We start from the raw sequence: 26,694 nt of genomic DNA, 5'->3' as shown, positions 1-26,694 counted from the left end.
TAACATAACATGTATTAGATTCAAGAATATCCTTGATAATGAACTCAAAATAATAAGCCTAAACATAAAACAAGGTCAACCAAAATAATGGATCATGGACTTGAGACAAGCTGCATTCTCTCTAATCTTGCACGGATATTTCGTTGCACTGGATGGCTCAGTTTTAGCTTGAAAACAATTGAATATGACTTGAACATGCGCAATTATGGTTTCAATCAATATAATAATAATCAAAAAGAAAAGCTTCCTATATTGGGTTCTCTTGCACTCACTCTTAAAAAAAAAAAAAGAAATACTAAGGCCCAAGTTTCGTTTTTCCATTTCTCTTTTGGATCAACTAATGACCCAAGTTCAATGATTGCAACAAAATGGTAAAAACCTCAAAACTCAACCTCACATGCATAAAGCCGAAGCATCTATTTTGACAATTACTATTCCTTTCACGCTTCGAGAGCCAGATATAGACAAGTTTAATTCTTTCTCAGACAAGTCGTAACAGTGAAGGCTGTGTTCCCCTCTTTTACACATCAGGACTTGTATTTAGAGATGAGAGGACAAAATGCATTATATGGCTTGAAGTCAGACAAAATTATAAACAAATAATGGAAGGGAAGGTTTTACAAAATTTTCGAAAGACCAAAAAGCCATCATCAAAACACATACCATGAAGTGCGAGACTTCCACGAGATCATGCTTTTTTCTCCTCAAAACAGACAAAGCAGACTTCATGGTAGATTGAAGAGTTTCCCTCAAGTGCCAAGGTTGGGAGGTCGGGTTGACACAGGAGCGCCGTGAGAGTATCTCCACCGATCACAGGCTGAGCACTTATCCAACTTCACACTGTTCTCCAACGTACAGAATTTACACGACCAGCTCTCGTACTTGGTGGCAGCATCTTTTTGCCTTTGTGTTCCACACAACTCACATATAGGAGCTAATGGCTGCAAGAGGTCAGGCATTCATTAATAATACGTAAGCAAGCATGTAATTAGTATATCAAATTATCAGTATATATATATATATATATGTATATGTAATAAATTGTTCCATCCACAAGCCTTAAACAGGATGAACCGTTCAGATTTTTTGCAACATACAGGAAAATATGTCTATTTTAAGAAAAATAAAGGAAGCCAGTTGAAAGATGCAGAAAATGATGATAAGAAAACTAAAATGCCCAAAATATCAAGGACAAGATGTTAGCGAGTTAAATAAAATCAGCAATGATCACTGATCAGTCCCTATCAGCTTACACATGAAAGCAAAACATACAAAATTGCTAGACATATTGAGACACAAAAAAGAAAACAGAAAAGAAAAAAAGACCCATTGAGAATATTTAAGGTGCACCCCGAGAGCTCAGGAAATATCTTATGCTAAAGTGAATCATAGTTTAATTGTCAGCTAGGAAGATAAAGTGACCCTTAACCCAAACCCTCGTGATTTAAAATCCTGACCTACAACTGCCTTCCCATTAGGTTAGAAGGCTGTAGGAAGCACTAAAGTAGAAATTTAATATGGAGTTATGTCAAAGCACAATTCATCTTAAGACAGAACTAGTGTAGGTCCTACACCTTAAAGAGTCAGGGAAATAAGCAGTATTGTTTATGACTAATGGATTATGGATAGTAAAACTTGCTAGAGTTATTATATAGAAATATAGATTATGTCAAACTGCAATTCTTTTGAGAATAAACTGCAAATGCTTGAACACAATATATTTGGATGCTTACCCTATTTAACAGAGTGCACATCAGGCACCCCCACATGCCAGATTCTTCAGAATGAAGTGTTCCACGATTATCAGGTAGTGACTTGGGAGAAGGAATTGACAAATCTGAAGCACTAGATTCTCCCTGAGTATAGGACCGAGAACAACATATCATTTCTGATTCAGAACAAATTCTCTGAGAGTTAATTTGATGTACACTGATGGATCCAAATTCTGTTGTATCCATAGTTAGGTCCACATATTTAAAATCTGAAGGGGCACTGAAACTTGGATCTGATTCATTCCTTCTTTTTTTGGATCTTGGATCCAAAGGTAGAGTTGAATTATCTCTTTTTCTTATGCATCCCACTTTTTCTTCCTTATGTTCAAGATCCTTAGCAACATTGTAGTCTGCATCTTCGTCAGATGAAAGTTCACAAGATTGAGAACCACACCATATATCATCCTGTAATCTCCTTTCTGCAGCCATTGCAGCAGCTTGCACTGGACTAAGTGCACACATTATTGTACTGTCACCACCAAGGCGTTTAGGCCCAGATGGAAGGAGAGGCCCCAAGCGTGCTCTATTTTCTGCAGCAGCAAGTGTAGCTTTACGGAGAGATGAAAGTGAAGGTAGTGAAGGTTGGCGAGATAAACCACCTAAACGCCTTCCAGGAAGGTCAAACCCCTCTGCTATCCCAGTTATTCCCTTAGTCATCAGCTCTTCACATTCCTGTACAAGATTAATAACATCAGCACTCGGAGAAACTCATGTCAAGGCAAAACACAAAACAAGGTCTCTTGCTAATAAAGAATAGTATAACTTTCCACATAGAAGGCATACCAGAAGATAAGTTCTTAGATGTTAGAACAATCATAAGCCAGAAATATGAAAAGCAGATAACAAAGTGCGGAATGGATGAACATGAACTAATACTCAAACTTTCAAGCTTTGTCATAATTAACATTGTCTATAAGCAATGTTTACTACTGAAGAAAACAATTCAAAATGTACTCAAACAGCACCTGCATGCTGTTTCTAGCATGACCTTTGGTTGAAGGTAAGTTGCAAGGGAAATATGCTGTCCGCCTTCTCCTTTCACTTTTTAACTTGTTTTGAAATCATGGTTGATAAAAAAAGACCAAAGCAAAACTATGATCTTCATCAATGAAAGCATGAAGTCTGGAATTTAAGAAATTAGAGTCACAGCACTTTGATTATTGCATATAACTGGATTCCTGATAACAAACCCAATGGCTAAGCCCTTTTTGCATGACATCCTTTACACTATAAAATATAGGATAGCAAGACATTTAAAAAAAAAAAAAGTGACACTTAAACATGCATATAACCCAAAAGGTAATGGTTTATAAACAGAAACAATTTCAAAACAGAGAAACAACATATTACATTTGCATTGCATGGGAAATAAGTAAAAGTAAAACCTTCCTAAGTTCATCCCAAAGCTTGTAAAAGTTGGCATTGTGAGGACCATGAATATTGTGGCAAAGCTCATGAAGCATTGTATCAAGAACTTGGTCAAATGGGAAAAAGTCCCAATCCCTGTTTGGCCTCCGCAGCCTCAACTTCACATGCACACCAGCTCCGACATTCAACCCTAGAAGCGCCGGACTTTTTGGGCTACAATTGCATTGATTAAATCAAAAGCAACATGAGTTTACCCAAGTCACTCAGAATTTCTTTCACGCAGCAATTCAAAAGCAGTTACTCTTACGGGAAGTTTATAGTCTTCTAGTAAAGCAGCACGGCATGGTTTCTAGTCTTTAAACACAGTTTATAAACGAGAGCCGAGGGAAGGGTGGGGGGGTCTACTTACACTGGAGGAGCAAAAGCAAAGTATTGAACAATCAGACTCATCGTTCTAGTTTACGGTAAAAAGCATTGTTCAGCTAATTTCACATTCCCCATTTCAGAAGGAAGCAATCATACCCTTTCAACAAAAAATCTAGTATAAATTTCCCACACGCATTCTAACTTCAGTTAAATCATTCAATTAAGAAACGAACATCTTTCCACTTGAACAGCGAATCGTCCCGCAGAAAGGGAGAAGAAAGCTTGAAATGTTCTAAATTATAAAACAACGGTGTTTCCAGAAAAAAATTATCCTCTCACTCACCCAATGTATTTTGTACTCTAAAATTCCCTCCTACAACCAAAACACCGGGAAAAATGTAAAGCGAGAATGAAAATTTTGATTTACCAGAATTCAGAAAGGACTTTGACCCTCCATTTGTGTTTACGCATAATAGGTTGGACCTGTTTGGCGATTTTCTCCAACATGTTCTTCGCTTCTTCTTGCCCAGCCTTTTTGAGAGCTTTGATCTCCCATACCTTGTTAAGATCCCCCACATTCATCGTTCTCAACAAAAAAGAAATCAAACCTTCCGAAAACCCTAATTCTGCTGAGGATCAAACAAAGAGGAAATTTAATTGCAGATTCTGAACTATTATCAGCAATCGCGTGACCAAAAACGGCAAAAAGAATCGAAGGATTGAGAGGTCATTTGAAAGTCGCTTTCGCCTTCGCGAGGTTGGCGGGGTTTTGAACATCAAGCGCCGCACTTGAGATTAATTGTGTTGCTTTGAGTTTGGCAAACAATTCGTTTATTAAAAATTAAAAATATATGAAATTTGAAAAAATTTGATTTGCTATAAAACATATAAGTAGTATCAAATTCTAAATGTTGAATGACAAATTATATCTCTATTTAGTACCTTTCTTGCAGTTCAATTGCGTGTTTTTCATTTTGCAATTCCAGACTATTACACTTGCTTTCATAGTCAAGTGTATTATTTGTAATTTCCTTTTATATTTTGACTGTAATATTTGATCATTTCAAAAAAAAAAAAGAATGAAAAATTTTATAAAATTTGATATTTTGAATAATAAAAATAAATAATAAATAATATAAAGCTTGAACGTTGAAGAGAAAGCATACTCTCTCGTTTAAAATTATAAAACATTTTTTAAAAGGTTTAATAATTAAAAATGGAAGTTATTTTTATTATTTCAAGGTATAATTAATAGAAAAAATGATAATAAAATTATTTTAAATTATATAAATGATAATTTGATCCTTCAAAATATCATAATTTCAATGAAGTTTTTAGAGACTTTTTTGTCATTAAGCAATTAATATGAGTGACTAAATTGCCCTTAGTTTAGGATTTTAAATGCAAACTTATGAATTGTTGTTGTATTCTAACGATTTTAAGAAAAAAAGTTATAAATTTTAGAACAAAACTTGTGAATGGTAATTGGTATTTGCAACACTTAAGGAATATTAAAATTTTAAATGCAAACTTATAAATTGTTGTTGAATTTTTATGATTTTAAAAAGAAAAATTATGAAACTTAAAACAAAATTTATGAATGACAATTGATATTTAAATTAAGAATAATTTAGTCGTTTATATTAATTTCTTAATAATAAAAAAATCTCTAGGAACTTCATTGATATTATGACATTTTGAAAGATCAAATTGTCATTTATATAATTCGAAGAAATTTTATTATCATTTTTTCATATTATAATATGCTCTTTTTCAACAATGTTCATAATAAATAAATTATTTTATATTTATTTTAAAGTAAAACAATCTATTGAATAAAAATATATATGAGAAAATAATGTTAATTTAGAAACAATTAATTATTTTATTGAAAAGTAAAATTTGATTAAAAATATTTATATTTTTTAACAAAATAAATATATAAAATAGGTGATTTTTACGTTGCCTCAAAGTCCATTTCAACCCGTTTTCCAGCCAAACAATTTTGGAGTAGGCTTCTATTTTCCTATTAATCTCTCTTCCTATCCTCCTCCTATCTTCTTCACTAATGGATTTTAACTTCATATGCGTTTTTTTTTTCTCTTAATCAAAAGTTGTCAAATATTTATTTAGTAAAAGTCATTTTAATAAAAGTTAATTTGATAAACTGAAAATTATTTAAATTATTTATAATGAAGATGCTTTTAAATATACAATTACTAAAACGGATATTAATTTTCATAATTTGTGGTTTCTATTATACAAATGCTTTATATTAGAGATGTTTGAAAAATATGTGTAATAAAAATTTTAAATAACATAAAATTTGATATGTTAAATAATAAAAAACATAAAAAGTTTGATATATTGAAAAAAATTATATAAATAGTCAATATACATTAATATTAAAAATTAATTAGGGGTAGCATAATAATATGAAAAGTAGGTATATGTTTTGATTCCCTCGTTAATACAATACCCAGCACCCAAATGCACATATCAAAAGTTCTCCCAGTGAGCAAATCCACTGTCAATCTCTTTCTCAAAGTGCTTCTGAAATGTGGTTTTATAAAAAAAATTTATCCAAACAACTTTTAGCTTTTAAAATGCTGCAAAAGTATTTACTAAAAATCAAAAGTTGATTACCCAAACAAAATGGTTGAGATTTAATATATTATAAAACTATAAAAAACTATTTTATAAAATGTTTTTATCACATTTCTAAACTCTTCAAACAAATTTTAACAATTTAAATTTATTTATTTATTATTTAATGTTATAATAAAAATTTTATAATATATTAAACCCCAATTATTGAAATTGAGATCCCATAATAGAGAAGATAGGAGGAGGATGGGAGGAGGAATCTAACTCCAATAACTTTCACTTTGCTTTGCCAGCTGAAAGATACTTTTTTTCTTTTTGAATGTAATTACTATAGAAACAGGCTTTTATAATGAGCCTTCAAATGCATATTTGATTACAAACAAAGATATTTATTTGGCTGTGTATATACACCAAGAATAAAAAATTAAATTTTTTACAAAAAAAATTAAATTTTTTTACCAATAAAAATATTTTGGTATTTATTAATATTATCAAAATAAATTACTTGTCACTTATTTTGCCTGTCACTTGTTACTGTTTATATATTATTCACTCTATTAAAAAATGTAACATATTTCTAAAGGGTTAAATGTGTAAAAATATAAGATATTTTTAATGTTTTAAGATGTAATTATTGTATTTTTTTTAAAAATGTCTTGATAAATAAACTAATCAACCATTTACTTCTAAGTAACACACTTTATTAAATAAAGGCAAACATAAAAAGATAGTATACGTTTAAAGACAATTAATTAAATCATTGAAACTGTAACTCAATTAAAAATGCTTTATATTTTTTAATAAATGAAGTTTCTTTTTTTAACTAGAATGTTTATTCACTTAGACATATGTTATTTTTTAACAATTTTTTCAAGTAGAGGAGAGGCTCATTAGGAGGTAGGAGGTTGGGTGGTATTCAAAAGACGCTTGATTATCAATTCAATCCTTTTTTATGAAGATTTGGAAATCCAATTGACTAAGTAGCTTGAAGATACTTTGCCTCAAGAAGATATCTTTAGGTATCAGAAATCAAGATTAGAGTTGATTACTGAAGGTGACCACAACCAAAACACTTATTATAAGAAGAGCGAATGAAAGCACCAAGTTAAACTTTAAGCATTGAATTGTAATCAAGTCAAGATTACAAGAGATCAAATGATTAATTTCTTTTTTTTTTTAATATTTCTTTGAATTGTACTCAATTGTGAATGTAAAAAATATGTTGAGCAGCCAAATCTCCACACATTGAAATATTATGCAAAGGCGCATTACAAGTTTATAATTGAAATTGAAATTATTGCCATCATAGTCATATGCAATTACATACAATTAGATCTGTGCTTACTAGACAGTGAAAATGTAATTTTTGACTCTAGTCCTAGAAAAAAACTTAATTTTGGCATATACTCTTGTCATATCTGCTCAAGCTTATCATAAATTTGATATTATATATAGATAGATATATATATATATATATATATATTTGAACTTTTCATCAACCACAACTTGCTGAAAGAATGTGGTGGTTGATGTTAGGACCAACTAGTTATTTTCTTTTCTAATATTTTTGTATAAATTCACTTCTTTTCTTTCTATTATCCCCCCTCCCCGGGGGGTTTTTGAACCTTTCAGATTGTATTATGTGCCTTTAATTCACTATTATAAAGGATCCAAACTCGTCATTATCAGACACCATTTAAGATGGCGTAAGCTGACTTAGATACATATTGCAGACTACGATAAGATGAGTTTAATTTTCATAACTCCACCAACAGTTAATATTTGTCACATATAATAAAATAACTTCACCGTTTAATATAGTCATTACATTTTAAATTTTTATTGTTAAATCCCACTAATAATGAATAGGTTTTAGATATAAAATAATAAGCCGTGCTTACTCAAGGAAAATCCATCCAGAACAGGACATTCAGATTTCAAAGACTTCAATAAGGCAGAGGACTTGCTAATCAAAATATTGGTATGCTGATTAACAAAACCAAATGTTATTTTCATGAAAGTGATAAGATCGTAATTCTTTAGTTAATGATTCATACCACTAGGTTAGATATGTTTATCTTCAGGTTTTACTTTGCTGTTATTATATTCTGAAAGTGTGACTATGCATGTAAATATCAGTAAGACAGAAGGAAAGGACCAAAATAGAGTGACTTATTCACAACAACCCAACCAAAACCTACCAAGAAAAATAAAAAACTTTTCCAAGCCATGGGACCATCTGATTAGTTTTGACTTGACACCCTACCAATGATCCAATGGCTAGAGGAAAATCAAGTGAGAATGACAACAAAGTCTCAAATGAGTGAATCAATGACAGTTACGTCCCAACAAAAATTTCTGAAAAATGAGTTGTAAATATCAATTTAGACAGTTACAAACATAAATCCAAACTGCACATTGACTGATATATTTAGAATTTAAATGTCTTATTTGCAATTAAAACTCTTAAATTTGCTAACTGTTTGAATAAATATTTACAACTTATTTTTCAGGAAATTTTGTCAGGACCTAACTGTCATTAATTCCTTCTTTTGGAACTTAAATATCATTATCTTAAAAATCAAAGTTGCATGCATAAGAGGTATGCAAGCTTTGCAACTCACTCTTCTGCTGACAATGTACTAATGCACTATTTCAGAAGTGATCAACCTTACACTTATTAGATACTTCTAATAAAAATGCAAGTTTACATTACAAAGTTACAAGCCTAATAATATACCATATCAAGCAAAAAAGAAAAGAGATACTAGAAATTCACGGCATACCAGATTTGATTTATTTATCTCAGAACCAAGGCGTGCATCTTGCTTCAAAGAGAGTTTAGGTGTCCCAAATCATCACAACTGCTATGATTCCAACGCCCAACAACACTGCAAGAAACTTGAAATAGGCTGTGTCAACTTGAACTTGTTTCCGGGGTACATATCCTTTTGACAATAGATGATTTATAGATACATAGATAAAAACTCCACAAGCAAGACTCATTGATATAGCAAAGATCCAATCTGCCAGAGGACCCTGTGTTGTGGAGTCTATAATGATTCCAATGGCCGCACCAAATGGACTGGACATGGCAAAAGCAAAGGAATAGATTGCGCATGATAAGAGGGGACGATTTGGAATCATTCTAAGAAGAGCAATGCCCATGGCAATGGCTGCAAATATCTTGTGCAAAGATATTGTCCATAAAGCTCTCCAAGCATCCTCTTTTTTCTTTGCAACTCCAATTGCTATACCCTCAAACAGAGAATGAAAACATAAGGCCAGGATCAACAAGATGGTATCTCCAAGTGAACTGGCAGATGCAACATGATTGGCAAAGTGGTGATTGGCGCCAGCATGGACCTGTTAACCAGAAACTGTCACTAAATACTTTTTTTGTTCTTTTTACCATTTGAAGACTTTGTTCAGGAAACGACTCTATCATTCAAAATACGTTACCTTGTATTGTGATTGTGAGGCTACAACATTGCCACTTCCTTTGGACGTTTCATCATCTGTAAATATAACAAGTAAGATTGAAGGAAAGAAAAGGAGCATGCGAGGATATTTACATTCGAGTTTATTTTTGGTTGAATTCATGTTCCCTTTCTACTAATTTGAAGAAACATTTCTTAGTCATAAATTGAAGAAAAAGATAGAACAGTATGATATTGTGCACAAGAATGCATATGTTCCGGTGTATAATTAATGAATTTGAAATAAACCAGCCATGGAGAAAAAAGAACAGCCAAGAACAACCAAACATCTTCACTTATGGTTTAAAAAACCATCATAATAAGCAATCCCCTTGCTATGATTTAAAAATCAACATGATGAAACGAGTAACTACAGTGTTCTTTTACTTCATAAACCTAAATAAGGCTTCTATTACAGTGTATAATTGTTAATAACTTCATATGCTATTCCCATTATTTACATTCTAGCATGTAAAATTTAAGGAAACTTTGAATCCCAAGTAGGAGTCTCACATCATCACCCTTTTCACCTCATTGATATTCATGCCAAATTTGCAATCTTCATAGCCAGACATTACAGTTCAACAACAGGAAAAGAAGAAAGGAAGAAGCAAGCTACACTGCTCTGCAATAGAATATCTAACTTTTAAACAAAGGGGAAAAAAGCAGTTATAGCAACATATTGAGTATATTGACCTTGCTATATTCTAAACCACCAACCTTGAAGATCGACATCAGCTCCAGAACTAGACCTCTTATTCTGCCTGGCAAAGACTGTGGAGATAACACAATCAGCGAACATGGTAACTAAATAACCCGAACAAGCCAGCATAAAGGCAAAGGGATACTCCTTCTCAGTCAAATCCTCGAACGTCTTGTGGGCATCGCTGAGGAAATGCATCATAGCAGTACCCAGAAACACACCCCCAGCAAACTGGGTTCCCAAAACCAAGAACCCCTCGTTCCATTTCAACACATAGGGCGAAACTCCCGCAAAAAAAGTCAAAACAAACACAATGATCATGCACCAAATTTTAGCGAGAATTAAAGTTCTGGACCGAACATTGAGCTTGCCGTCAGCAGATTCGCCGTCATTGTCGTGGCCACCGTGGGCAGAAACAGAGAAGACGAAAGTGAGAAAGGCAAGCAAAAAGAATGACAGAAATCGGAGCGATCGAGACATTGGGGGGAGCAGGAAGAAGGAGGTGGAGGTGGTGGAGGTGGTGGTGGTGATAGGTGAGATTTGACAATGAGAATAAGTCCATAGATGTAAAATGATTTCCAATAAAATATTACGAGGGCGAAGAAGACTGCGGTTTGGACGTTAGTGAGAATGGAGAGGGTGAACATAGTAGTGCAGGTGCAGCCAGCTGAGCCTGAGAAGACGGCCATGAGAATGGAAGAAATGAGAAAGCATGTAGGAAAAAGGACCCCAAAATAATAATAATAATAATAATAATAATAAAACCAAGCTAGTGCTCTCTAGTTCCGAGTCCTGATATGCAAATGTGTGAAATATTTATTAAGAAAGTTTTGCCATAAATATAATCATATCTAACTTATAATCATATCTAACTTGGCTCATGAATAATGAATGATTGTTTAAAGAAAGACCCAAAAAGAAAATCAAGAAATGGCAAACGATATGTAAATTGAAGTAAGTATTCGGGTGCACTTAGATTATTGAAAATTTGGATTTGGTACAAGTTTTTTATTGGGACAAAAATTTATGAATTTAAATTTAAATTAGTATCTTATTACAAATTTTTTTAATTTCTAATTCTCTCTCTATCTTAATTATTTAAAATTTTAATTATTTTAAATATCATGTTATCTTTGTGTTTTCACTATTAATATATCTTTGACTCCTATATCTTTTCTTATCTTTTATTTGAGTCTCTCATCCATTTACAATAGAGATCATATCGTCATTCTTAATTTTTTATTTTCATTTCAGATCTTGAATCATCTATTTTTTTTAATTTTTTAAATATAAGATTTGAAATGTAAGATTTCAAATCTAAAATTTAAAGTTAAATATGTCAATTCAAACACTACCTAAATTATTTTCTTACAAACTTTACTCATTCTATTTTAGAAGATATTTTCGAAAGTGATATGGTGTTTCAAAATGTAAGATTTTTTTTAAATAAGGATAAATAAGGATTTATTATTATTATTATTATTATTTCACTCCTTAAATATATATCTATATTTATCTTCTTAAATGAAAAGTATTTTTAAAATATAATAAAAAATTAAGATTTTAAATTATATTTAATTAACTTTAAAAAAATTACCATTACTTATATTTTAAAAAAAATCCCACAATATACTAATTTTCAAAAAAGGAAAAGAGGCAAAAATACCCTAAAGTCATCAGTCACTAGAATCCAGTAACTTAAAGTGATAAAAAGGATAAAAATACATATAACATTACCTAAAAAAGTGTAAAAATAATCAATCTATTAAGTTTTTCAAACGTTGAACGTTTAGTAGATATTTAAGCAAATATTGATCATTTTTTTCACTGATGTGAACTAAAAAAGGAATAAAAATACTAGCAAAATATTAGCCAAGGGCATCCAGTAATTTAAAATGAGAAAAAAGCAGAAATACCTGCAATGTTATTTTAGCAGGTGCAATAGTAAAAATCCATCAAATCTCTTAAATATTGATCGTTTAGCTAATACTTAAACAGAAGTTGACCATTTTTTATTAACATGGACTAAAAAATATGTTGATCAGTCATCATATGATGATGAGTCTTCACTTGAGGCTTTAGTTTTTATGGCAGGAAAATGTCATTTTGATTGAATAACAAGTTAGATCGCATGCTCCTTTAAAATTTTTGTACCATTAAAGCTTCTTCTTAATAATTCAAATCGATAAAGAAAGTTTTCTGCAACTCAATTTCCTTTCCAACTTCACTTGCAACATTGCATCTCTTTCTAGCCAGCTCAACAACTGAGGTTCAATGCTTATTTAAGAGGGTTTTAGAAGATCATGCTTAATCGTCAAAAATTTCTCCAAAAAGCTTTCACCTGAGAAATGTTTGAAATCTCTATTAAAGGCATCACCAAATGGAGAAAAATTATGTAGCATGGATTTTGACAGATTAGCTACTATCACACCTACTAAAGTAATGTTACAAGTTTATTATTATTTTTCTCACTTTAAACTATTGAATGCTTTTGACTAATGATTTTGTAGATATTTTTATCCCTTTTTTAGTTCACATCAACAAAAAATTTGTTAGCATCTATTTAGATATTAGTTATAAAGTCAACGTTTGAATGATTTAAAGAATTGATCATTCTTGCATCAATTTAGACAGTATTATGGGTATCTTTGCTCTTTTTCTTAATTTAAATTATTCGATGTTCTTGATCAACAACTTTATGAATATTTTTACCCTTATCTTTTCAATATATATATATATAAATAATATAAAAACTTCACAATAATTACCTCAATTTTGATTGCTTTTTGTCATTTTGCTATTCTAAGATATTTGTGTGTTACTTTGCCAAGCATAGATGATTAGATGCTATACAGTCAACCGTGCTTCTTACGAAGTGATTCCACGGGTTCTCATCTCCAAAATAAAAGGTGGCCTGGATAAATCTAAACAGTCTTTTGGCCAACGAAAAAATCTAAGTAGTTCCAATCATTTCTTTTTAATTTTAAAGTAAGGTTTATATAAGGATATATTTTTAACAATTGACTTGTACTTATTTAGTATTGCCTGCTATACCTTGCTACCAGCAAGATCCTTCTTTTTTAATATTTACAATATAAAGCTACAATGGGTCTCGTACATTCACTGTACAACACAGGGGGGACGATCCTTGCGTAAAGGCAGAGGGTAGGGTAGCGTTTTTTCTCTTTTGTTTTTCGATCGTTGGCCCTCCTCGTCAATTCAATATATATATATATATATTTATATTTATATATATCACAATTTTTAAAATTTAGAAATATTGATAATATCATTCCCGCGTCATAGCTGTTTATCTTCAGCCATAATATATTAAATTTTAATTTTCTTACTTTTTTAATATGTATATTTTTTATTTATTTTATTTGTCCTCCTAAAGGAAATAGAGAACCGTTATTATTCATGCCAACTTTAATGCTATGCTTTGTTTGCATAAAAAAAATAACAAGGAGAGAAAATAGTTGGAGAGAAAATGAAAAGGAGAAAAAATAGTTGTAGAGAAAATGAGAGGGATGCAATTTTATTTCATTCAGTCGAATGAGAGAAAAGTTGCTACTTTTATATAGACAATAATAATCTTATTATTTATAAAAATATTTATACAATAAAATTCAATATTTTAACATATTATATATAAAATAATTTTTATCATATATTATTGACTGAAAAAAACATAATTAAAAATTATTTTATCTATTTTAAAATTTTATTTATTAAATTATTAAATATATAATAATTTTAAAATCTGAAACTACAACCAAATAAAAGGTACTTGACTGAAAATTAGCTTGAAAATTTAAAATTAGCATTTATTTAATTAGTCTAAAAATAAAATATTGCTTGTTTGACAAAAGTTCACGATTAAAATATAACTACATTATAAATATCATGATAAAAATAAAGGAAAGTAGGAGGCAACAATGAAAAAAATGATGAATAAATTTGAAAATGAAATTTTCTCTCTAAAATCTCCCCATATTTGAAAAGAAAAATTGAAGGCAAAAATATATGGGTCTCGTATGTTATTTCCCTCTCACTTTTCTCTTTATAGCTAAGCAGGAAAAATTCACTTTTCCCCACTTTTTTCTCCCCAACACTTTCTCCTCCTGCCAAGCATAACATAATTGATAAACAAGATTTCACTTTTATGTACACTTCAGTTCATATAATGCCAATAAACAAATCATACATTCAAAATTTTACTATAATAACCTAATTGTAAGTTGACATTAACATTTTTAAGGAAAAATATAATTATTAGTCCTTATAGTTTTACCGAATTTTGCTTTTAGTCCCTATAATTTTTTTTTATTATTTCAGTCCTTATAATTTTAAGAAGATTGGGTGACATTTATTTTTCATATCATATAGTTTCAATTTTTTCAGTATTTTTAGTTCCTATAAGTAGTAGCGGAGCCAGGATCCTAGGTTAGAAGGGGCAATGATGGAACTAGGGTCTTTGGTAAAAGGAAAACATTTTTGTTTCTTTCAAATCAACTATTTCTCTTTTCTTCTTTCTTTTTCTTTATTCCTTATCTAGCTTTCAATTATAAATTTGTAACTATAGTGAGCTAGCACAAAACATTCATTCAATTTATTTTTGAGTTTTGAATCTTCATTATTTATCATTATTTTTTTTAACTAGTCTCTGAATAGTATTCAAGATGAGGAATGAGTCTATTTAGTCATATTAAATTTTTTTTTATTTTTTAAATAATTAATAAATAATATTGGTATTTAGGTATAGTGAAATTGTGGGCTAATATTCACAAGGTTAAGTTAAAAATTTGAATAGATCTAGGCTAAAAAAGTAAGATTGAAATGGTTTAAAGTTTAAAATAAAATATAAAAATAAAAGGGTGCTAAGTATAATAAGTAAAAGGTGCAAATTAAAAAATATAAAAATTTATACTCCAAAATATGTCATTTTTTTCAAGTGAGAGGGGGCATATGCCCCCCCTCAATTATATGTGGCTCCGTCACTGCCTATAAGGACTGAAAATTTTGGAAAAAATTATATTGACTAGAAAAAAACCTGATAAAATTACAGAGACTTATAATTATGTTTTTCTTATTTTTAAATTAAATAAAAATTTATATTACTAAATAAGAGTAAAAATAAAAAAAAGTGGTTTAGAATGATCTAACGTTTGGAGTTAATCCCACTTCCATGTCAAAACTGCCCAGTTTAAACCGGTCCAAAATATGTCAATTCCGAAAACATTTATTAATAAACGCGAATTGAAGTTATTATTTAATTTTTCCTTATATTAATAAGAGACAATACCTAGATTAAGCTTGAGATTTATGGTATTACTCGTAGCTTATTATTAAGAATGTGGATTTATTTGTCGATTATGGTAGCCGTCCAAGAAAGTTTACTGTTAAGAATACTAATTCTCCCTTGCGTGGCTAAGGACAATTATTTGCTGAACTGTCATAATTTTTTCTTTCTGTTTATTAAAGATTGTAGTTTCGAGTTTTTTTTTTAAAAAAAGATTGTAGTTTCGAAACTTGCAGTTGTTTTTTTAGTTAAGGTGTTAATCTGCCCATCATGTATTTAAAATAGACCATGTTGCATCACTATCGAATATCTATTAATTAGCCAAAACAATTAAAAAATTTAGAAAATTACAGAAAAGGACTTCATAAAAATAAACTTATATTACGTCCCTTCTTTTACAAATAAATCTCAAAAGATTAATGTTATGTTATATCCATACAAAAGACTAAAATACCTACCATTTTGATGGGATATTAGATTATCAAATCACCATTGCAAACAATAAAACAGACAAGTAATTAAAAATATTATTTTTTAACAACATCTTATTGAAATATTACATTTTTGATATTTAAATTTTAAATGTTTCTATTATTTACAATTTATACATAATTTACTAGTCAACTTTTAAGATATACAAATTTTTGAAGGAGGACTAATAAATTTTGAAGAAAGACTTATAATTTATTGCGTTATTTTAATTTAAAACTTAGTTATTTTTAAAAAAGACATTCACCTACAAATCTTGGAAACATTAGTGGAGCTATTAATTTTTAAAATATGATTTATATATTTTAAAAGAATATATCTATAAATAATAAGATTTAAATTATTAAAAATTAAAAGATTTAATATTTCATTAAGATATTATTAAAAAAATTATAATAATTATTTAATTACTTACTTATGTTTCTAGCATTGGTGATTTGATCATCACCAGATAGTTGATCAAAGGGGTTGATTAAAAAGGTATTTTCATTTTGGAAAAACATAATTTTGAATCCCTGCACTTGCTCACATTTTGCTATTAGTTTTTGTACTTTTTTCATTGTTTTAGGTCCCTACATTTTTATTTTTTATTATTTTAGGTCCCTTCATGAACAAAGTGTAAGGACATTTGAGGGACATAAAACAATGAAAAACAAAAGTATAGGAATCTAAAATAATCAAAAAAAAAAAATACAAGGACTAATGACAAAATGAGAGCAAAGTGTAGGAACTTAAAGTTATATTTTCTCTCTCAAATTTCTTATGGGTAAGAAATAACATTAGTCTATTAATATTTATTTATAATTTAGGGAACTTAATTATTATTAATTTCCATGTCATTCTCCATAATTTTTTAATTAACTAAAAGTTAAATTAACATATATTTAATCAATAAGTTACTTTGTTCCATTTTTAATACATGATGGGCAACATTGAGTCACCCTTAACTTGAAAGTGCCCAACACACATGAAAAAAATTGAGAGGCAAATTAACACTATAACTCATTTCTTGGCAAGATTTGACAATTTTTATGTTTTAGGTTAGCCAAAAGTGATTTGGTTAGTCACACTCTACATTCATCTAGTCAATTCAACACTTGAACACCCTTGTGCCTTGTCTAGTAGCAAAGAATTGGAGGAAGGGAAATGGAAACCAAAATTTTGTGTGTTTGATATGTATAAAGAGGTTTTGGATAATTGATTTTCCATCAAATTTGATGGAATTGGGTTCTAAACCTAAACCTAAAAGAATTAGGTTTCACTTCTATGAACACTTCTATAAACCTAAAAGTAATTTGTATTTAAAGGGCGGATGATTCCTCTTCAATTTTGTGATACCTCATGTAAATACAGACTGGGTTTTAATTTTCCTCCATTGATATGTTAATTTTGAACCTACTAATCAAAAGAGGATCAAGGGAAGAAAGAAAGCAAGGAGAGATGACAGTTGCCTAAGTTTAGGTAAGAGGTTTGGGTGTAAAGTTTATTAGAGAGAATACAAATTACAATTAGATCTAGGATTTTGGATTTAGAATATTAGGAGCAGTGAAGTTAACAATGTGATCATTAAAATTTGTAACAATAATTAGTGAGAGAGGATTGAGATTTTAAAATAATTTAAATAGGGAAAGTATCTTTGTGGGTCTTTATAGTTTACCCTAGTTTTGAATCAAGTCCTTATAGTTTCAATTCTTTTGCCCTTATTTTTTTATTGTTAAATCCATTAATCCTTTTCCTTCTAATATTGTTAACAAATCCTTTAACTCTGTTAGTTTAAGTTAATTAGCAACCAACCATGTTAGACTAACACCGAGGACTGGAGGGAGAAAACAAAAGAGCAAATAGGTTCCTTGCCCTCGAACTCACATGCATCATGCTAGTTCTCTATGAACGACGAAGATGCCATAAAGAAACCATTGCTGAGGTGGTCAAGGTTTTGTCGGTTCTACTTGATTGTCAATGGGTGTTGTTCATCTTCAATTTGATTTCTTGCTTCTTGTTCGATTCGCTTAGGTGGTCAACATGATGCATCTTCAATTTGCTTATTCTTCTTTTTGGCAGGTGTTATTCATCGCATAGGTGTTTGCTTCACTTATTCTTCATGATTTTTCATTTTTGTGCTTTTTTTTATTTCTAAGATGGCTAACCTAAAGGGTAAACATATTTATAGTTGAATTTTCAAGGAAAAAAGCATATCCATTTTAGGATTTAATGATTCTTCTGTGTCAATTCCTACCCAAATCTAGTTTAGATGATTTTAAAGGCACTTGTCTTTATTAGTCTAATGCATTTAGTATTTACTCCATATAGCTCACTGTCTTCTTGCAAGTGAAAAGAGAAAAATAGCTCAATATCTTCTTGCATTATCATCAATTTCTATTCCTTGCAATTTTTCTTATAAAAGTTTATAATGTCTTCTTTATGATTTATTGCATCTTCAATTGACAAAATTGATTTTGACATGTTTAATATGCAAGAAGCACCTGGTCATGCAATTGGTTATGCCACTTGGGAGCATAAATGGGATAATGAGAAAGGAATTTCAAAGTTCATGTTCCAGCTTAAGACATTGAAGATTGCTATGTTGTTTGTGGATGTTGTGAATTCTTGACTGATATGGGAAAATAATAACACTAAAGAAAGGCTTGTTTTGTGCATGTGAAACTTTGGTGTGCCTAACAATTACAAAACCCAACTTTAAAATTATTGTTATGCTAACTGCTAATTTTTCTCTATTTTTTGTGTTTACTTTATGATGTAATCAACCTTTAAACTTACTGTGTTGTATTAAGGAAAAAAAGGAATGTAGTTCAAAGTAAAGTGTTAGGTATTTAGGAATTTGTGGAATGCAAATGGATCATTAAGTATTGTATTATGTTGTATCTAGAGAGGCAAATGAACTACTTTTTGATGTTGATGTAATAACCTGTAATTGTTAAACGGAAGAGGTTAAAGTGTATATGAACTATTTTTGGTTTGCTATTGATAGGAAATATTATGGTTTGAATGAATGTAATGCAAAATATATTATATTGTTAGGCAATAGAGGAAAAATGTGGAAAAGTATTTGTAAGTGCATATAATATAGTGCACGATAGGGATCACAAACAAAATGACGATACAATATGTGATATGTCCTTTTTCCTGCATGTGTAAATATGCATTAACTTGCATAGCAAATTTCCATTAAGAACACAAGTCCTAAAAACAAGTATGTCCCAACACACACACACACACACACACACACACACACAAATCTCTTCTTAAAAGCACTTCAAGCATAGCAAAAATGTGCAACAAAAATCTATCCTAACTTAAATAGAATGTGCAGCAACCTATAACCTGTAACTAATTAATGTGCAACAAAAAATATGTAGCAACCTGTAACTAATGTGTAATAATATAAAACTATTAAATACTAAAAAAAATGTGCAGTAACCTGTATAGCCATAACTTGAACTAATGTGCAATAAAAAATTTTAAACATGGAGAAAAAATATATAGCAACCTGTAACTAATGTGAAATAATATAACCTCATAAGTTATCAAAAGTTGTGTAGCAACCTAGCCATAACTTGAACAAAATGAGTCTTGACATTTAAAGCTATATCCCAAAAATTACAAACAAAACATATTAAATATCCAAAATGAACTACAATTTACTAATGTTGACTGCTTGATTGATGTCCGTTAGAATTTCTCCTTTAGTTCACTGGTTGTCTGCACTTAATCATTGCTGTGCACATTACTTGCTTGATAAAAGCTGCTGTGGAGGCTAGTTGCTAGATGAATGTTGACTACTTGTTTCTCTCCTATGATTGCAAGTTATTCAATTGTGATTATAATTCCCACAAGCTTCACTTAAGGCTTGTATTTTTTTCTCCTGATTTCGTGTGGATGTGGTAGCTCATCCTTCTCCTTATTTCATGGCTTTTTTTGGTCTACTCGGATGTTTGTGAAATATTGGTGGATTAATAGGCTCTAATTCAATTCTATTTCATATTTCTTCTCTATTGATTGGTTGTATAACTGGATCATAACACTTTTCATATTTTTTCATAGTAAGATATCCATTCACATATTCTTGAGGATCCTCAGGCTTCTCATAAATGCAAATAACAACATTCCTGTGATTAACACTAAAACAAATTATAAATTCAATTTTATAAATGAGGGAGTAAGATATATTTTTAATTTATTTGCAAGGGATTCCAGATAATTGCCACCATCAATACTCACAAATTTTTTTTTTAAATCAACAATAAACCTTTGGTTGTTATATTGAACTTCAAACTTGACATCTTCAGTCCCTCTTGGTATCCATTTTCTCAAGTCTTCAACCTCCTTATCAAGCCTCTTATAGGGTCTTGGGCATACAATACCCTTGTTATGGTATTTTGTAATTTTAATTCAATTCTCTCTAAATCTATTCATCTAGTACATTCGAATGCAATCAAGAAGACCAACAATAGAAAGTTCTCTTACTTCCAACAACTGACTATTGAAATATTTTGATATATTATTCATAATCATATCACATGTTAAATACTTAAAAAAGTGAGACTTGGTCCAACATGATGAAAGAAATGTCATTAAGTGATCATACACTTCCTTTGACATATTATGTGATTATTTCACAAGTTCTTTTCAAGTTGGGGGTAAGTGGCATTTGCTGCACATATCACTAAATCTCTAAGCATCATTCCTCCACTAAACCTTGACTTTATGTTGGCATACAAGTGTCTAACACAAAATATGTGTTTAACTCCTTCAAGAAATTATCTAAATGCTTGAACTAATCCCTACATAACCAAACAAAGTAATTGTTACTTTGAAACTAATTTAACACACTTTGAACTACAAAAACAAATTAAACACATTATCTTTTATTGGTCTGAGATAAAAATTCATTTCTTTTTAGCCATACGAAATATAATCAAATAATTTTTTTCAAGAACCATGTCCAAGAATCCCTACTCTCAGTCTCAACTACCACCATAGCTAGAAGAAAATATTGATCATTGGGATCACGGGCAACATCTTAGCAACCATTTAGTTACAAAAAATACCACCATACATGCCCTTAAGGAAGCAACCATCTAATTCACTAATTAATTGGTCTACTTGCATTATTGAAACCCCTTTTCACCAATTCCAAGCATACATATAATCTTTTAAATACATGTGGATGGTCTACATAAGGATTGCCAATGATAAGAGCAAATGTAGATTTCAAGTTTCTCTTTTTTACTTCATCACAAAAGTCTATTAATTTGTTTTATTCTTCTTTGTAATCTCCCTCAATCTTTTTCTTTGCAATCTTCCTAACCTAAAATGCCTTATTGATTAAAGGTTGAATGATGTAATCTTGTCTTACAATTGAAATCACATCCCCTAACTTTCAATTTAGTCATCTTCACATGGTCTTTTATCTTCTCAGAAGCCCAATTTGATGTAGCCAATCTCAAACTAAATGTCACCCTACAAGTATGCTTTGGTCCAAGTGTTTTCACTCGAAAGGTCATTGAGCTACCAACTTTGCTTACAAGTATCAACCAACCACATTTCTTCTTGCACTAAGCTCAACATCTCTCCATATCATTTTTTATGAACATAACATCACACCCATACATCAAACAATACTCCCTGAATGCCTCTTAAAATTGATTAACTGAAGTAAACTTTATCCCCAACTTAAATTCAAAATCCTTAGGCATCTTAGAAATCTTGTATTTCTCATATTTTATTATCAATTGGTTTCCCTCATCATTCATTACATACTCTTCATGTAGCTCATCATCCTTTGGGTTAGAAAGCATATTTATCAAGTTCCCATTGGATAACTCAAATGGAACAATCTTCGATTATATTAAATGAAATTCTGCCATATTAGAAGCACTCCCACTCCCTCATTCCACATTTTCGACTATATCAACATCAACAAAAAGGATGAAAGTAATCATCATTCAACTCTGTCTCGTTACTATCTTTAGCTTGTGTGCCTTATACACTATCATCCTTAACCATTAAACTCTATCTCACTTTCTTTATCTATTTCATCACCATTGTCTATTTCTTTTTCATGTTAGGGTCCAATTAAAATAAAAGCAAACTAAAATATAGACATAAACCAAACATGAATGTTAAACAAAACAAGGAATAGGAAGAGCATAGAAGAGGAAACTAACAATTTGCTAGCAAAGAATAGAATGCGTGTGATAGAAAGCAAAGAATTTTCATCTTTGAAAAACAATGTTAGAAACATGGAACAAAGAGCACAATAAACTTAATGAAAACCTGTTGAAGGATAGCATTACAAATAAGAAATAAAGAATTGAAAACACATGACCGAAGGTGAATGAAAAAGCATGACAATGAAAAAGCTTACCTCTTTGACCACCCTAAGTGAATTGAAGACAAATCAGAATGACAATCAAGCAAAACCAAAAGCTTTGGCCACCTTAGCGATGACTTCTTTCTCTTGTTCTCCGCAAAGTCTTTGTTGTTTATAGAGAACTAGTGTGACCTATGTGAGTTGGAGCGCAAAGAACTTTTTAATCTTTCGTTTTCTTCCTCTAGTCCAACATGTAAAAAAAATTAATTTATTTGGATGCTAATTAACTTACACTAACAAAGTTAAAGGATATATTAAGGGACGTTTTAACATTGCTGGAAGGAAAAGGACTAATGGACTTAATGGCTAAAAATATAAGGGCCCATTTAAAACAATTGAAACTATAAAAAACTTGATTTAAAACTACAATAAACTATAATGACTCACAAATATACTTTCCCATTTAAGTATCATGAATGATTATTTTTTAGTGTAATTTTTATTTTAGACTATTTAATTTTTATGTTTTTAGTGGAATTCTTTAATTTTTCTATATTTTACTAGAATTATTTAATTTTTCTATATTTTTACTAAAATTACTTATATATTCAATTTGTTGTTTAATTTTCTTAGCAAATCAAATTTGTATACGTAATAGAGGTTTCATTATCATTTAAACAAATGGTTAGCATTTGAATCTCAAGTTTTATATATATAGAAAACTTAGTTCATATAGTTCTAATCGAGTCTTAGGTCTAGCACTACCTCTACATATTAAAACTTTATTTTCTTCAAAGTTTTAGCCTCAAGAGATCCATCAATGTCTAGCCTTTACATAACCAATGTTGCAAGTAAATGCTATAATCTTGCCCTGGCTTATGTTTCCTTTAGTATCATTCTGTCTATTTGAACAAGGTTTTATATTCAATACCGTACACATAATCTCTTATGTGAAGTTCACCCATGCAAAAACCATATTATTCATGAAAATGGTAATCACAGGACTTAATATTCAATCTAATTTTGATTAGCCTTAAAATTAGCACACAATATAGTCAAAAATTTGTTGGAGGAGTTTTTTTTTCATAGAATCTGGATAACATTACTGAAAAAAATACAAATCAAGTCTATCAAAATAGCAAATTAAAGATAACTGGAGCAAAAAAAAGCCTAACTGGCAATCAAATGAGCACGAGTATTAACTTCTCTAAATATAAAAATTCTTGGAGTTTCAAAAGGTGCAGCAGCTAACTGATAAATTTTAAGTTCTTTTTTGGCAAAAACAAAAAATAAGTTTACTAGAATTATGGCATACTTCTAAGTTTAAAAAAACACTTACAAAAATATAGTCCATTACAACACAATGTAGCAATTTGCTTAGACTGATTATAGAACTAGGAAATGGGCGGGCCGAGGCCTTTATGGGCTTAAGACCATAACCCCGATTACTTTTAAATCAATCTTTTTTTGAAACCTGGACCTTGTTCAAAAGGCTTAGGGGTGGACATATAAGCCTTTTTTTAATTTTTAAAAATAAAATTTTCAATTATGATATTTTATATTTTTTTAAAATACAAATTATAATGTTTAAATGTAAAAATAAATAATAAAAATTTTAATTTTAAAGTATAAACATACAAGTAAAATAACATCAAGCCTAAACAGGCTACTCAAGTTCGAGTTCATTTTTTTTGGGTTTATTAATGCCAAGATGCAAAGGTTAGTTTTCTTAAAAAAATACCATTTTTGCAAGCCATAACTTTTACAAAAACAAGCTTAAATGGGCATGTCATCAAGCCCAATTTTTATTCCCGGTTCTACCTAGATACATTAGGTGTGTTGATAAATCTCAAGTAAACCCCATTACCTTTTTTGGGTCAAAGTAAAGCCCATTACAACATAATGTAATAACTCCAAATTAATGAGTTGGCCCATTGCTCTTGCAATCAAGCCCACATATTGGAACATCCCAATCCCACGAAGCACTTGAGTGCATGTTTAATTTGGATAGGTCAAAGGAAAAATTACCATGAAATTCCCACTTGAGTGCATCTTACAAAATGATTATTTTGGTCATTATTATTTCAATGCTATTCGCTCCCAAGTCCTCGGGAACCTGACAGCTTAGGGATTTTATAGGAGCTATGGATATTTTAAATGGTGGCGGGAGATTTCATAGTGATTTTTTATAATTATTTTTTATATGTAAGAAATTAAATCCTAGAGAAATACACATTTTGGCCAAAATTTGATTGTACAGTGAGCACCAATGACACAGACGATATCTTGATAATTCAATATATTATATATAAGATTGTTGCCACAATTAACAATTGCAGTGATTATTTATTATATCATACAAAAGTTGTATGATTTTTTTAAGAAAAATGAATTAATGCACATTTTTAGTACATAAAATGTTTTTTAAAATCTATGTATATTTGTAAAAGCAGAATCACATTCGATATATCTAGCATTGATATATATATATACACACACACACAAACACACATTTTGCAAATTGTGAACTTTCATTTTTTTTTAAAAAATAGAATGGGTCTTATATGGTGCCCCTTCGTCCCCTTTTGCTAGTGAAGAACCTAAATTTTTTTTCATTATTTTCTTCCTTGTTCTAAATTGAAGTCTGAATTTTGAAAAGGTAGAATTCCATCTAAGGACCATAGGTATGACATATTTTATGGATAAGACATAGCATAATATGAAACCTCACAGCAAGATGTTAGGTTTAATTGACATAAAATTCTAAAATATAATAATCAAAATATCTTTTTCTTTTCAATCCACTGCAACGTAACAAGTAATATGAGAGAATTAACAAGTAAAACTTCTTACAATTAATGTAGTTTATTTTACAAGTTATGACAACAGCTTAATAAGTAACGGATTTAACTTGTCACATGAGCTTCACTAGTAAAGTTATGGGTTAGCAAGTACTGTAAGAAAATGAACAAGTAAAGGTAAGGAACTAACAAATCTTCTTAATGATTAGGTTGGTTTCAAAGTACTAGACATAATAAGTAACATGAGAAAATCAACAATTAAAGTGAAGCTTTTAACAAGAAATATTGTTGATTTTACAAGTTATGAATTTATGATAACAATTTAACAAGTAACAAAATTAACTTGCCACATAAACTTCACAAGTAAAGGTCTAAATTAATAAGTAATGTAGGAGTGATTTACAAGTTAGCTGCACTACAAGAGGGATATTTTCCTGATTCGTAAATATATCACATCTTAGCCCTTAATTAAATGAAATTCTTCCTTTTAAAAGTTCAAAATTTACTATTCAATGCTTATTACATTCAACTTTCACATGTTCCTTACTGAAATAATTGTTCGACTAACATAATTTTGTACCATCCTTACATTTTTAACTAATATTAGAATAATTTAATACACTTAAATTGTTTAAATTTAATTTATTACAATATCTCAATAATAATAAGTGAAATTATATATTTCGCACTTTAACATGCAAAAATGTTTGTTTTATTTCAACATTCGTGAAATACTGTATTTTGTTTCTAAGCTTGTTTGTTTCAATAATTTTATCAAATATAGTTTCTTTATTTGTATCAAGCTTTCTTATTCTTACATAAATATTTGCATTGCACAAATGTCTTCAATCTAAATGCTATATCAGCAAGTAAAGCATTTTCTATTCCCATTCAACAACCAGACTAGTTCAAGCAATGAGGTGAGAAGAACAATCTTTGACAAACTCAAGATTAATATGAATGGAAGTTTCAATATCAATTTAAGAAACACCATATAGGAGAGCTCATTTGGGATTCAAATGGTCAATTGACAATTAATTTTTCAGAGAATGATGGAAATATTTTAGATGAACTTTTATAATCAACAAAGGTCTTGAGCCTGCATAGAATGTACGTAGGATGCCATAGGGTATCCATCTACATCAAAAAAGCCATTATACAACTTTTAGCTATCAATTGATTATTAATTTAATTTACTCCAATACCTCAACAATAATACGATTTTAAAGGAAGCCTTGCTTTTTCCTCTACACAAGTGAATAACAATTAGTTACTAGAACTTAGTTTTATACTCAATCATTACACGAAGTTTATGGAAGAAAAATCATAAAAAATACATGAGTTCATTAAATATACATGCCACACAAGTGGAAAATAAACCAAAGAGAGAACTGTCTCTTGGAAAAAAATAGTAAAGAAAATAATATAAAATTTTTCTCATATGTAAACGTTAAATTGATTTTTATCTTCAGT

The 26,694-nt window shown here is 29.9% G+C and overlaps 2 protein-coding genes across 2 annotated transcripts; both read right to left on the bottom strand.

The window, feature by feature from the left end:
• Nucleotides 1-461: 461 nt before the first annotated feature.
• LOC129302015 (uncharacterized) lies at nucleotides 462-4,306 on the bottom strand. The gene is made up of 5 exons (XM_054940679.1): nucleotides 4,179-4,306; nucleotides 3,934-4,092; nucleotides 3,158-3,353; nucleotides 1,734-2,444; nucleotides 462-941 (listed from the first exon to the last, which is right to left on the bottom strand). The coding sequence occupies exons 2-5, from the start codon at nucleotides 4,086-4,088 to the stop codon at nucleotides 750-752; spliced, it is 1,254 nt and encodes a 417-aa protein (XP_054796654.1). The 5' UTR covers nucleotides 4,089-4,092; nucleotides 4,179-4,306; the 3' UTR covers nucleotides 462-749.
• Nucleotides 4,307-8,766: 4,460 nt separating this feature from the next.
• LOC129304093 (zinc transporter 11-like) lies at nucleotides 8,767-10,899 on the bottom strand. The gene is made up of 3 exons (XM_054943738.1): nucleotides 10,313-10,899; nucleotides 9,576-9,631; nucleotides 8,767-9,479 (listed from the first exon to the last, which is right to left on the bottom strand). The coding sequence occupies exons 1-3, from the start codon at nucleotides 10,773-10,775 to the stop codon at nucleotides 8,955-8,957; spliced, it is 1,044 nt and encodes a 347-aa protein (XP_054799713.1). The 5' UTR covers nucleotides 10,776-10,899; the 3' UTR covers nucleotides 8,767-8,954.
• Nucleotides 10,900-26,694: the final 15,795 nt, after the last annotated feature.

Source organism: Prosopis cineraria, unplaced genomic scaffold (genome assembly GCF_029017545.1).
Source record: "Prosopis cineraria cultivar Desert tree isolate PC_DT_omini unplaced genomic scaffold, ASM2901754v1 PC2, whole genome shotgun sequence".
Lineage (NCBI taxonomy): Eukaryota > Viridiplantae > Streptophyta > Magnoliopsida > Fabales > Fabaceae > Prosopis > Prosopis cineraria.
This window is presented reverse-complemented; position numbering and strand designations above follow the sequence as displayed.

Coding starts and splice junctions, on each gene's coding strand:
- LOC129302015 (XM_054940679.1), bottom strand. CDS start 4,088: ATGAATGTGGGGGATCTTAACAAGGTATGGGAGATCAAAGCTCTCAAA. Junction 3,354..3,933: donor AAAGTCCTTTCTGAATTCTG/GTAAATCAAAAT, acceptor ATGCAATTGTAG/CCCAAAAAGTCCGGCGCTTC. Junction 2,445..3,157: donor TTTGGGATGAACTTAGGAAG/GTTTTACTTTTA, acceptor AATCTTGTACAG/GAATGTGAAGAGCTGATGAC.
- LOC129304093 (XM_054943738.1), bottom strand. CDS start 10,775: ATGTCTCGATCGCTCCGATTTCTGTCATTCTTTTTGCTTGCCTTTCTC. Junction 9,632..10,312: donor AGCTGATGTCGATCTTCAAG/GTTGGTGGTTTA, acceptor TTATATTTACAG/ATGATGAAACGTCCAAAGGA. Junction 9,480..9,575: donor CCTCACAATCACAATACAAG/GTAACGTATTTT, acceptor TCTGGTTAACAG/GTCCATGCTGGCGCCAATCA.